General features: G+C 39.8%; 1 protein-coding gene across 2 annotated transcripts; it reads right to left on the bottom strand.

Annotated features, from left to right (window-relative positions):
- Window positions 1-1,113: 1,113 nt before the first annotated feature.
- gramd1c (GRAM domain containing 1c) lies at window positions 1,114-14,014 on the bottom strand. Of its 2 annotated transcripts, none has more exons than XM_044039241.1 (18): window positions 13,835-14,009; window positions 13,184-13,298; window positions 12,730-12,853; window positions 11,403-11,503; window positions 9,669-9,764; window positions 9,484-9,564; window positions 6,313-6,431; window positions 6,035-6,197; window positions 5,777-5,936; window positions 5,546-5,689; window positions 5,328-5,446; window positions 5,106-5,248; window positions 4,916-5,019; window positions 4,220-4,390; window positions 3,472-3,538; window positions 3,110-3,229; window positions 2,673-2,778; window positions 1,114-2,240 (listed from the first exon to the last, which is right to left on the bottom strand). In XM_044039241.1, the coding sequence occupies exons 2-18, from the start codon at window positions 13,283-13,285 to the stop codon at window positions 2,172-2,174; spliced, it is 1,989 nt and encodes a 662-aa protein (XP_043895176.1). In that variant the 5' UTR covers window positions 13,286-13,298; window positions 13,835-14,009; the 3' UTR covers window positions 1,114-2,171. The 2 variants fall into 2 exon arrangements, 1 of the variants encoding a protein (XP_043895176.1); XR_006361361.1 differs by having other exon boundaries at window positions 2,089-2,240; window positions 3,110-3,186; window positions 13,835-14,014.
- Between the last annotated feature and the right edge of the window lie 38 nt (window positions 14,015-14,052).

A 14,052-nucleotide genomic window follows, 5' to 3' on the forward strand; every position in this document is an offset into this window, starting at 1 on the left:
TCTCACGAGCATACTCGCACTTTACAGTCCCCAATTAACTTGTGAAAATACTAAGTACTTGTAACACCTTAAATATAATTGACAACGTGTATTTTCATGTCAAAGATATGCAGTATGCACCAAAACATTTAATTACACAATCAGAAATTCAAACATTAGAACTTTGAATCAGGCCTTTATAGTGTGTATATAATGTATTGTATAAGATAGAAGAAAATGTGTAATAATAAAGAACATAAGGCAGTGTAGTGATAAGTATTATAATTTGGTCATTAAAAGTAATATATAATTAAGTTTTATTGTGTGGCATTTGCTCATATTTAGCACTTTAAATGTGTACTGTTTTTTTTAAAAAATAGTTTAAGGCTCGTGTAATTGTCCTGCTTTTGTAATAATTAAATTGAGGTAAATTGCGTTTTCCCCTCATTGGGCCTCACAGGTCCACAACTGGTGGATGGAGCAGGACGTTTCCTTCCTTGCCACTGTTGCAGTTTGACTCCAAGACTTAAATCCAATAAAAATTCTGATGCCAATTTTACAGAAAGTTCAAGTCCTGCAATAATATCATTCAAGGAAGGTCCTCTTTTTGGATAAGTTGCCACTACACATTTGTCTTTGTCTTTTTATTTGGTATTCAGCTCCTACCAACATTGCCTGTAACAAAATGATAATTCTATTAGAAGAACATCTATTAACAAAATCTCCTGATACACATCACTTAAAACATAAAGTTTTCTTTTGGTATCTACACAAGGACTGGACTACAGCTGCAGCTTCAGGATCATTTTTGCATGATCCAGAAACATAAGTTTATACAGTAAATTGTCAGTGTTCTCAGTGGAATTAAACTGCCGGGTGAAACAATTACACAGAAATGAAATCTGCAGTGAGTCTGATAAATAATTTAAATGATAAAGTGGACTGAGTTTTTAGAATTCCATCTGCTAATTTCTATCTATCATGGAAATACAGTCATCCAAATATTTAATTTGCATAAAAACTACTACATTTGACAATGTCTGTATCAATAATTACGCGGCAGAATAAAAATCACTACTCAGAGCAACTTGCCCTAATATAATAGTGTTTCTTTGAAAAAATGGTGGCAGCACATGCAAGAAAGAGATTTTGTTTATTACAACACTGCTCGTCAATAAAGTATACACAATATACATAACAGAAACAAGACATTTAAGTGATTGTAGGTTGGAAATGCTGGAGAAGATTATACAGTGACGAGGTGTCTGGCAACACTGTAAACATCAAACAAGGCTCAAGGCAACGAGTGACAAAGAAAAAACCCCAAATAAACATGATCATATATCATCCAAAAACCACAGAACTAAATTTGCATCTTGTGCTGACAGAGTCAAAAGTGCAGCACTGAGGTAACCTGAGGCAGTCCCACTGACCCTACACACACCCAGAATAGAAGGAGGAAGACAAACAGACAGACATACGCAATGTGATTTTACATAAAGAAGACAAGTAAAATCAAGTGTCACCAGTTTTTGGATTACTTACTTTACACTGAATCCCCTCAAATTTGTCCATAATAAACTTAACATAAAAACACTATCAGCCGTCATCTCCGTACACCTGATTGGACTCATGATATATTGCACTAAAATCTTTTTTTTTTTACCTGCAATGTAACTTTAGAATAAAAAATATTTAATGATTACCAAAGAGAGAGAGGGAAAATAACTTAAAAAAATTAGAGCTGCTGATTCTACTTTTTTATTAAGGGAAAAAATAGTCTAAAAAAAAGGATGTCTAAAACACAACCTACTCAACAGGCACTTGTGCAAAAATTAAAACATGTGCAAATTTACCAAGAGAAAGTTGTTAAATAATATCAAATCACAACAACAGTGTCCACCATCATTAAAGGTCCATCATGAATGCACAACGGCACATCAAGACACTGGTGTCACTGTTTTAGAAGTCTCTTAACGCACTGCTCCATCCGATGTCGCTTCATCCTCCCGTCATTCAGTCCTCACGTTTAAAAATATCCCGCCATCTGATGACCCACCACAGGCATTAGGAAGTGTAACCCCCCACGTTGACTGTATGTGGCAACATCAGAGGCAGTTCAGTGCCACAGTCCTTTCCTCTGCAGAGCCGGGGATCGGTTGCTCCGATGCGCACTCCACGCGTGTGCGGTGTCACTGTGGCGCTGCCGTCTGATTGGCCATGGCAAAGTTTTGTTGCAGCACTATGAGGGAGCTGCGGAGCTGTGGAGGACAAGGAGAATTGATATATTTATATACTGTAAGAACGACATTAAACAGCTAAAAAAAAAAGCAGAACTGTACACAGATTTTTCCAAAATAACTGTTTAACCTCTACACACAGGTTGTTTCTCTGGACTAATTATTTGAGAGAGAGTGACAATATACTGTAAATGTATGCGTTTATGAACTGTATTACATGCTTAAAATACAGGCTTTTTAACGTTAAATGAAATTGGCTGTAAATATGGTCAAAATCTGCCATAACACAAACATCTATTAAGTAACTTTCAACTCTTTTAATCATTATACAATATTTGATTTATATTTAGTACATTTCATTCACATCATCAGATTCCTTCTGGATATCCAAACTTTAAGACGGTATCCTGTCTCACGTCATGATATAGATAAAATAAACACTGAATGGCTCACCTGCTCTAAAAGGTTAATGGAGTCCTGCAGAACCGTTTTTAGCAGGTACATCTCGTCTTTGGTCCTGTACCCAGGTCCCTCTCTGGAGCCATACTCATGGGCCAAGCTGTCACAACATAAAAAAATAATAATAAAAGATGATGTTATGAACTTTTTCTCCATAAAAGAAAGCACTAGATACAAAAACAGACACAAAATATAAAAAGTAATTGAAAGAAGAGGGCCAAGGGCTGGTGTAAGGCCATGACTGTAACATAAAAACAGTTTGAACATTGTGACTCATCTGAACAAGAGCTTGCTTCTACAGTCTGTGGGTTGGCGACACAGCGCAACACAAATATATAAATATAAAAAGACTGAGAAACTAACAGTAAACCCCTCTTCACCCTCACAGACTACAGCTTCCTGAGTGGCATAAAAGCAGAGAATTATCTGACCTGGCCTCAGTCTTCTCCCTCAGCCGTTGCTTTGTGCTCAGGTACATGCGGTGGGCGACGTCCTCCATTGCCGACAACTTAAAAAACAGACCCAGATTCAGCACCGTCAGAATGAGCAGACTGAAAGAAAACAGGAAGCATCCAAAATCAAAAAGGAATGCTGATGTGCAACACTGGCAAAAAAAGACAGAGAGACATTTGTAACAACGTTATATATATCTATATGTATACATATACTGTATGTATGTATCTATCCTGTATGTATACACACACACACACACACACACACACACACACACACACTTTGTGTTGTGTGAGAAACACAAACTCTGGCTTTTATTTTTTATCGGTTGTTTACTCACATCAGACTCATCACAGCAACTATGGTGGTTGTGCTCCATTGACGCGAAGCTTTCATTTCTATGGGGCCTGAAAACCAGTAGAACAGATCAATATTACAGATTGACTGCTTTTCAAGTGCCGGCAGTCTCAAAGGCAAACACTGAGCTGTAGTCGATGTTAGGAGAAAACCTAGGACGCAGGATTTTGAAACAACTTTGAGATATAAACGTTGTGTCAGGATGTGTCAAAAGAGTGTGAGCACATACAACAGTGATACAGGTACAACCTCCTCTGTGGTTTTCAACAGCAGTGATTGTTTTGTTGTGTGCGTTGTTTTCTTGCTGCCGTTGAGGCAATTGAAATTGATGTTCTTGAGTCTCTTATTTAATATTTTACTACCCCCAACAGTTATTGTTTACTTACAACTGTATGTACATTAAACAGACAGATAAACATGTCATTTCAGGGCAGCAGCCGCCAGGTTCAGATGTGCAGGATAAAGCGGAGTGATTTAGAGTTCACCAACATGTTATATCTTCAATTTTGTATCCTTTGATGAGAGTCAAAGGCGACGTTTTCCTCTGCATCATATAATATTTTTACTACTTTAATACTTACATTTACCTTATATTTAAGTTTTATTGATCATATTAAAATTAAAAAATGGTTGCCTTCCCAATATCAAATCCAGCGATTATGGCTAGTACTGTAATGGCTAAACCCTCCTCCAGATTAGCTACAACAGCAGTATTTAAAGAGTTAATGTACCCATGTTGCCATCTCTGAGCTGCTGTGACTCCTGCACATACTGCTTGTTTGGCTTCATGTGTTCTGGCAGCGTCCGGCTGTACGTCCTCCTTCGTCTCCGGAGTCCGCCGATCTTCCCAGAATCACCGCCTCCTTGATTAAGCTCCGCTTCCTCCTCCAGCAGTTCCATTTCTGTGACATCACAAATAATAGACATTTTATTTAGGGATGGGACTTTTGTGTCTGATACCGATACCTATATTAGTCCAATACAGTCATTTTAGACCATTCATGAAGCTATTAACACATTTGTGCCGGGTTATTTCAAAGACATAAATCTCGAACTGTGAAACAATATTGTTCTCCCAAAAAGAAGAAATACAGCCCAAATATGACTAAGCTAAAATGGTTTTCGCTGATTTTTATCTACATTTTTTTCAGTCATGCATGTCTCCCATATCAAGCATGTGTCACGTCACATCATTATCGGCTCAGCTTGCACACAATTACGGGAAATAATTGTGTAGCCATCTTATAAAAAAGTGGTTTTGACGCCACAAAGGATTCATTACATTTGGACAACATTTGCTCAAAGGGTCAGTAAATAAAAAATAAATAAAAAACTTCCTTGTTTGCTTGCAAACGCAGCTGGAAGGTAGGAAAAACGTCAAGGAAGTGCTCACACTACACAGTGTGCAAAAAGAGCTTTCAACTCACCGAGCTGCTGGAAATAGTCCTCTATGCTACTCCAGGAGTTCTTAGTGATGAAGGACTTGACCAGACCCCAGGGCTGCTTCTTGTACTTCACATCAGTGTAGATCCTGGCAGTAGAAAACACCTTTAAAATCCCCACATCCGGATAAAATACGAGTCCACAAATAAACGGAACTCTGAAACACATTATTACCTTAGTCGACATTTCCGTTTGGAGTTACTTATGATGCAGTATCGGTTGTGGGTGTAGAAGTAATCGTGATAAGGGACGTCGTGGGTGTAGACCTCAGCGTCCACAAGGTAATACCGACCATCCCTAGACTCTTTGTACAGAGTCTGAAAGATTCAATTAATAAATTGTCTTAACTCACCCGATGGGGCATGTAAACACAATTCATGACGATGTGAAACACACCTGGTTCTCTGTGGCTGTGGAGAACTTGCCAATCAGTGGGTTGTTGATGGTTACGGTGTAATTCAGACTCCTCTTCATGTTTCCTGTCGCGTCCTTTTGCCAAGCAGTAAAAGTTGGATCTAAAAAAATGAAAATAAAAACCACATAAGGACATAACATGGCAGCTTGAACTGTGAGGAAACGTGATTTTTGGAATGGCACAAACGAGTTTCTCTTACTTGTAATCTTTCTGATGTTCATGAATCTGCGGATAAACGTCGAGTCAGAGAAGAGCAGCTCAAACATTTTGGTGGCGCTGATGTGGAAGACCTTGTTTAAAAAGACTCGACCGGGCACCTCGGACAGACCCACTCGCTCCTCAACTGTAGAGAAAGAGGAGAATAATAAAATTCAAAAACACATGCACTTATCTATCCTCCTGTTTTTGGGTTTGTTTGTTTTTTCCGAACCTTCTTCAATGCTATCTGAAGCACTGGGCTCGGAAATCCCATTCTCATTGGCGTTGAGGTCAAGAGAATGTGCGGAGCGCTTGGAACTGCGCTCTGGTGCCACGCGGTCCAGCGGCGGAGCGGGACTATATCTCAGAGACGGGGTGTTGCGAGAGTCATCCTGTGGGGGAAGGGCATTTTTAAATACATTTGCACAAGAGAAACAGTGAGGAATAATAATAATAATAATAATAATAATAAAAAAAGAACATTAATTACCGTGTTTGCTGAATTCTGTGAGCCAAAAGAAGGCAAATCCTCCCCTTGAGGCGTCGAGGTCTCTAAAGGCCCAAGCTCCACCCCGGACAGCCGGAGGGAGGGAGGTCGCTCCATCTTCCCTAGACCACCATCATCACCACCACCACTGGGCCTCACAGTCGGGCTGCAGGGGAAACAAACAAAAAAAACAAACAAACAAACAGGTGGTGTTGAATGCATTTCTATGTATTATAATGACATGTTATAAAGAAGAGAGAGTCAGGTGTGTGCGTGCTCACCTGGTCTGCATGCTTGATTCTGTGCTTATCTGAAGGCTCTCCATTTCGTCATAGCTCAGGCCCAGTTCATGCCCATAATGCTGTTTCACCATCTGCCAAAACTCCAAGCAGGTCAGAGGCTGAAAGAGGAGGAGGAATCAATAAATAAATAAAACCTCGAAGAGCAGAGAAACAGTTTGAACATCAGCAACTTCTGCGCCTGAGCAGATGCATGAAGAAAAGAAAATGGAAAGTAATGAATTACATTTACTCGCATTATTGTAATGGAGTAGGTTTTTTGTGTACATTTTTAAAATGTGTAGTTTTACTTTTACTTAAGTATGTTTTTTTGGGAAGTACTGTATATGGTTACATTTTAAAATATTTGGCCTGAATTTAAATAAATAAATGAAGAGGACAGGTGAATGATAAGGACAGGTGAATGACAAAGACAGGTAAATGAGGACAGGTAATTAAGGTCCCTGAGTGAGTGACATTTGTGACCCGTGTTGACTGATACATAACGTGTTTACATATTTTATTTTGTCAGCACTTTCATTTGTGTCAGGTTTGACTTTAATTAAAAACAATTCATGTGAGATTTGTGTCCCCTTGTCCTTTTGGCACAACACAAGAAAGAACCCCAAACTTATTATTAAAGTAACCAAGTAACTTTTACTCCGAGTACATTTTAAACAAGCTACATTTTTTAACTTAAGACCAGTACTTTTACTTGAGTCTTATCAAAACAGTGGTACTTTTACTTGAGTAGAATATTTCTGTACTTTTTTCTTTCCACCTCTGGTTGCATGTGTAATCAAGGGCAGTCCCACACACACAGGACAATTTAATCTTATCTCCATTCTTAGCAACCAAACTCTAAACATTGTGGTCTGTGTGTGTGTGTGTGTGTGTCATAACCACTTAGATACTCATCTAGCACTGTTTCTGTTAACCCTTGACAGCTCAGTGTGAGAAATGAAATGTCCCCTGAATGAAAATTACACAGTTTATCTACATAGAGAAGCATTCAGAAGAAAGTACTCTGCACGCCACAGTTTGGTGAGATTATAAACAAACCAATTGTGCCATTCCAGGGGGAAGAAACGTGATAAAGCGCTCAATATTAACACAGTTATATTATTTAAACCACGTGGAAAAGCACACGGAGTTATAGTATTAGAATATTTGACACACGACACAGAGAACAAGTTGCATTTTCACAGGCTTCACTTACTTGTCCGTGGACATTTCCGCGCAGCTGTGATCTTTCACTGGCCCTCACTCACACATCTATAACCTCGGACTCGCATCCAGGAAGTCCTGGATCTGCGTGAAAGCGACGCACCGCCCCGATCCTCCGCGAGATAAAGAGTAAATAACAGCTCGTTCTACCTGTCGAGAGTGAGTTTGACGGCGAATTTCAATGCTTGCAGAAGCTCCGGGGTTCTTTGTTTTTATTGCGCGAGTCCGCGGGCACTTTTGACACTTTCACCGACGCGAACGGGAGCGTCAAGCGAGTGCGTTTGCGCTGAAAGGAAACAACGTCCTCGATGCAAATCAGGCGCTGTTGCCACACCTGTGCGGAGAGAGGTCAATGAACTTTAGTACGGGGATGTTTTCACTGCACAGGTGTTTGTGCTCCAGATCCCCCCTAGACCCGCATCCCCGTGGGTCGCCTGTACATATATTGACATAAGTGTGGGCCATTATACACATCCATCTATTTAAAGAAGACATAAAGCCAGAGACCTGCAATATTATACCACTGTCCCTTTTTATAACATTTTACTTAAGGTCTAAAAATGTCCTCAAGTTAAAGTAAAAAAGTAGCTTGTACTCTAAGTTGGGGTTCTTTCTTGTGTCATGCAAAAAGGACAGGGGGACACAAATCTCACATGAATTGATTTTAATTAAAGGCAAACCTTTACAAACGAAAGTGATGACAAAATAAAATATGTAAACACATAATGTCTCAGTCAAAATGGGTCAAATGTCACTCACTCAGTAACACCAATTCACCTGTCCTCACCTGTACCCATCATCCACCTGTCCACATCATTCACCAGTCCCCATAATCCACCTGTCCTCCTCATGCAAAACAATGAAGTAAACAAAGAGCATGCAGTGATCACCACAGAAGAGCAAATATTAGGTGGCATTTGGCCCCCTGAACTTCCAGGAGAATGAATCAACTGTCGTGTTTACTTCTGCTCACGTCAGCATTGTCCAATTAATTAATGACATAGACGCCTAAACATGAACTGTGCTGCTGGTGCTGCAGAGAGCACAAAATCTCTATCAAGCCACTCACTTTCCCACAGTGACACCGTCAGATTGAATCAAGGATTTGGATTCCGACCAAACTAGAGTCATACTGACCTATATATGGGGATATTACATGGATTTTGAACTCCCAAATCCAAAATCCAGATCTGGATCACCATCGAAATTCGGTAACTTCAGTAATCAACACCCCTAGAAATTTTCATTAAAATCAGTTTGAGTTAAACAGGTGAAAACATAACCTTCACAGTGGAGGTAATAGTCAAATAAATACAACTACTTGTGACATACGGTCAATAAAACACTGTTCAAATATCATTCTAATTCAACAACAGTTCAACTCTTTTAGCCTCTGGAAATCGGCTGACACTGACAAACACTGTGTTTGATAATCTCTGTTTTCGACACCATTTAACAGTCGGCCATGATGGAAAGAATCTACCCGTCTTTATAATTTTAACGGTAGTTTGAAGTCTGCTATCAGAGAGCATAATTCAGTGTTACCGCTGTTTACTGACAAAATAATCTGGAAAATACATAATCAAACACAACACAAACCGTTTAAAAATGATTACAGCCGTTTGCGTCTGCAAGTGTCAACACAAGTGAGTGCATTTACGTTTTCAAAGTCCTCCAGTTCTTACTTTCTAATCTATTTACTTTGTGCAGTAGAAATATTTGGGTAAAGCTGCTGCTGAGCTGCTCTCTGTCGTACGTGGAAGTAAAATATTCCAAACACAGTACCTGAGTGTGTCGTTAACGACAGATAAAAAGCTCGCCCCTGTCGTCCCCTGTGAGTAAACCGTGCTGCTGTGACCTCAGAGACAGACGGGGTGAGACAGTGTGAATGTACTCTGGGCAGATCAGATAAGTGCGGGACTTTGCAGCTGTCCTGCAGGACTTTACCTTGTTCAACAGCGTGTTTTGCCACATGCGGAAAATGGTCAGGTAACTTTTCTCTCGCGCGGAGAAGGACGTGAAGAAGAACTGAGAGTGAGGAGAAATAAAAAATAATAATAATAATAAATGACATGTTTATCAAGAGTGAGACATGACTCAGTTTGGACTTTGGCTCTTTTCAAAACACGCACCTTCTCTGAGCTCATGCTGATCTGGATGGCATTGGGAATCAGGCGCGCCGTTTTCTCTTTGCTCACCGTCATGATGTCTTTCAACGTCAGTGTAATCTATAAAAAGGAGGTCAAAGGGCACAGCAGTCAGCGCACACATGCTCGACAAAGAATCCACTTTTAGACACAATTAGACGGTCACACAGAAGTTAGAGCTCTTGTGAAGAGAGGCATGAGCTTAGCAGACATAGTTGTAGGCACTGGATTGTAAAAACAAATGCATAGAATAAGTAATTTAGGCATGAAAACGTGGTGAAGAATGGGAGAGACAGACGATTTAAGTGACTGTGTCATGTGGCGTGGCTGAGCGCCCCTGCTTTTCACACACAACCATCTCTACAGTTTACAGAGAATGGTCAAAAATGACGAAATGTACAGCGAGCAAGGTTGACCATGTCTAAACACACAGCACATTAACAGCACTCTGTACCTAATAATGTGACCAGTGAGTATATCCAGCGTGACCATGTGTTGCAGTTAGTGAATCCTTTTTGTAAGTTCTGTAATCTGTTGCACATGGTTGCAAAACATTGCGTGCCGATTCTTCCCGTTTAACATTTCATTATAATTACATCAGCCCGTTAGCGTCATCATCATGTCTGCTCCTAAAAGTGATAAAGAATGACTGAAAGAAATGCAACTATGCACAAAACCTATTCACAACAAATCTTTTGTGCTAAGTGTACACATTTATTTGAACTCTGAACTTGCCAGTTTTAACAGTCTTGTTATTTATACATTGTGACAGCAACAGAGGTGGAAAGAGTAAACGTGCCACTATTTTTGATACAAGTAAAAAGTACTGGTATAAAATGTACAGAAGTTGAAGTAAAACAAGAGTAAAAGTTACTTTACTTACTTTTTTAACAAGGTTGGGGTTCTTTCTTGTGTCGTGCAAAAAGGACAAGGGGACACAAATCTGTAACGCCAATTCACCTGTCCTAGTCATTCACTCAAATGTCCTCATCATTCACTCACCTGTCCTCGTCTTTCACTCACATGTCCTCATCATTCATTCACCTGTCCTCATCTTACATTCACATGTCCTTGTCATTCACTTATGTCCTCGTCATTCATTCCCCTGTCCTCATCTTTCATTCACATGTCCTTGTCATTCACTCGTCATTCATTCCCCTGTCCTCATCATTCACTCACATGTCCTCGCCATTCACCTGTCCTTGTCATTCATTCACCTGTCTGTCCTCATTGTCCACCTGTACTCATCATTCACTCACATGTCCTTGTCATTCACCTGTCCTCAATGTCCACCTATCCTCATTATCCACCTGTCCTCAGGCCAATTTTGTGATTAAAACGTAGTAAAGGTACAGTACTTCCAAAAAACCCAGACTTAGGTAAAAGTAAAATTACACATTTTAAAAATGTTTTTTAAAAGTACAAGTACACAAAATAAATACTCAGTTATAGTAATGCAAGTAAATATAATTCATTACTTTCCACCTCTATTGGACAATAATGTTTAACTTACTTCAGTAACAAAAGTGTGAGTACAAACCTGCCATAATAACGATAAAACTAAACCTTCTGTAAATTGTCATTGTTGAAATGTACAGTATGTCGGAGGAAAAGGAGGAATGTATATGAGCTATATATCCATGCATTTTGTTTGTCCATATGTTGCATTGACTAGAACACAGTGTGAACCTCCCACCTCCCCCTCTCTGTAGTGTTTACCTTCGTGCCCCGAAACACATTGCTGTAGAAACAGAGCCACCTCTCTGACAGGTAGAGGCGTCCCTGAAGGAGGATGTCCCGCTGGAGGGCACATGGGTAATCTGAGGGAAAAAAGAATATACATGGCCACAGGCCAGTGTAGTGGGACATTGCTGGATGTGTGCCACACGTTTTACACTTTATATCATTTTGTAAGTTTACTAACACCTGCTTGTATTCATCGTTTTTCATGAAGCCTTTTATATTCATATTCATATCAGGAGTCAGATCTGTGGTGTGTAGGCCATCATTTTCAATCACCATGTTTTTACTGAGGGATATTTTAATAAATGTTGCTAAATTGTACACACTGTACATTTCAGCTTGTGTTTACAGGTGTAGGATGCGTGAGATGTTTGTTTGTTTGTTTGTTTTAATTGAGATGAGAAAAACATTTTTGACCTTTTCCTTCTCACAACACCAATCGAACACAAAGAATAATGAGCAGTGGTGGAAAGAAAAACGCAACACCCTTAATTATGTTCTACAACATCTGCTTGGAAAAAAGCCTAACTGAAACACGCTCAGTGTTTCTTCCATGTTGTTCCAGGTTCCATGATGTTGAAAGAAATTCATAAATTTTTTTTAATAAATCTACTCTATAACAAACAAAGTCCTGGATGTTATTCCATTTTGTGTGTTTTACTTTTGTGTGTTTGACTGTTTACATTTATCTCTACAATAATATTAAGTCTTCTATATAAAATTTGGGGAAGCCACCTTTGTTACTTACGCCCATAAACGTTGGAGCACACTACTCTTAGATATCAGGGAAGCCAGATCACTAGAAAGACTTAAAAAAAAAAAAGACTTAAAACCTTTTTACTCAAACCTTCAACTAGCTCCTTTTTATTCCACCCTGTGTTGTGTTTTATTTGCATTTTTAGTTGATTTTAGTTAAAACAGGGGTTTAAATCTCTAAAATCAAGCCTTTTCCTATTTTATTCCACCCTGTGTCGTGTTTTACCATTTCATTTGCATCTTTTGCTTTATTTTAAAGTTAAAACAGGGTTTTTAATCTCTTGGCTTTAGACTTTTCTTTTTCATTCCACCCTGTGTTGTGTTTTATTGTTGTATTTGTCTTTTAAATCTCAATTTCCTTTTATTGTGAAGCACTTTGAGCTGCAATCCTTGAACTGTAAATGTCACCGTTGTGGGACTAGTAAAGGTTTATTTGATCTTTTCTTATCTTATCATAACATTCAGGAGCATAATCATTTTTTAATTCACCAGTTAATGAATTACTAATAGTATGTGGATTAAGGGGGGACACCGGGATGACACTCACCCACTATGAGTCTCTCTGACTCTGGCAGCTCCTTGAACAACTTCTTAAACTCGTCAAACCTCTGTTTGTAGGTCGGCAGAGGAGTCTGAGGTGCAGCGAGACACAGTCCCTGAGGATCAGAGCTCTGATGGAGGACAGGTGGACATTGCAGAGACACACAGTGTTCAAAATGTCAGCATTTCATTCTGCCATGGTGAAATAATGAGCTGCGTTTAACTTCTGACCACAGCTCAGACAGACTCGGAGGGAGAAACACCTCCTGTGACTTTGTGCAAACAGACAATCAGCATCATTAACCCTCTGGGTCTTTGCTTCCGAGAGGAAACTGCAATCCCACTTGTATGAGGTGAAACATGAAGGTGTGACGACGCTGAGCCACAAGAGGGCACTCAAAAGTTTTTTTGTTTTTTTTTTTCCATATCCTTGTTTAAAAGAGCCAGTAACAAGTGTTTACCTCATCTTCCTCTGAGCTCCCCCACCTGTCCTCCACCATGGATGTCGTCTCATCTGTGATGTCATCACTGCCCACTCCTGACCGGTTGGACACCTGGTCCATCTGCTCGTCTGCACTGCTCAGATTAAATAATAATAATAACAATGACAGGTTCAAATAATAATAAGTTTCTGTCAGGGTGAACTCTTAGAGATGTTAAATATGTCATCAAACAGGGACAACCAGCAGCAGCAGCAGCAGCAGTGCCACAGGGGAAGTCATTATTATCCTGCTACAGAACTGGTTGGACTGGGATAACAGCTCAGGGAGTTTGCTCATACCAACGAACACAAACCATGTATGATTAAAAACATCCGAGGTGAAAAGTGAAGTGGAAAGAACACACTAATGAAACATGCATGAAGCTGTTGGCAAAAATCTGGATTAAAACACACACACTTTCCTTCACTCTCACTAAAATGACTGATATAACATTGTTGGCAGAATAGTTGTCAGATTAAAAGGTTACCATCAGCCATGTCTCGTTAAGCTGCGCATGAGAGTTTTTACGCGCAGCACACAGGTAAACCTGTGTGTGTGTGTGTGTGTGTGTGTTTGTGTGTGTTTGTCTCCAGTCCACACGCGGCTTGTTATCACAGAAAAGTGTCTTACCTGGCACGGAGCGGACCCAGGACTTCTGTTGTCTGTGAGCTTCAGCGTGTGAACGAGGAAAAAAAAACAAAGGCAAAAACAGCTCCAAACAGCTCTGAAGCTCCGCCGTCAGGGGAAGTGTGTTACAGGTGCATGTCGTCAAACCGGGGGAACTCACTTCAAGGGAGTTGTCACCTCATTTGGAGACGCCTCATTGGTCTCAGTGTAATTAGTTCAGG

The sequence above is a fragment of the Solea senegalensis genome, linkage group LG1 (genome assembly GCF_019176455.1).
Source record: "Solea senegalensis isolate Sse05_10M linkage group LG1, IFAPA_SoseM_1, whole genome shotgun sequence".
NCBI classification, from domain to species: domain Eukaryota; kingdom Metazoa; phylum Chordata; class Actinopteri; order Pleuronectiformes; family Soleidae; genus Solea; species Solea senegalensis.

Coding starts and splice junctions, on each gene's coding strand:
- gramd1c (XM_044039241.1), bottom strand. CDS start 13,285: ATGGACCAGGTGTCCAACCGGTCAGGAGTGGGCAGTGATGACATCACA. Junction 6,432..9,483: donor AAAACACGCTGTTGAACAAG/GTAAAGTCCTGC, acceptor CTCCTCTTTCAG/CCTCTGACCTGCTTGGAGTT. Junction 6,198..6,312: donor GAATCAAGCATGCAGACCAG/GTGAGCACGCAC, acceptor TTTCCCCTGCAG/CCCGACTGTGAGGCCCAGTG.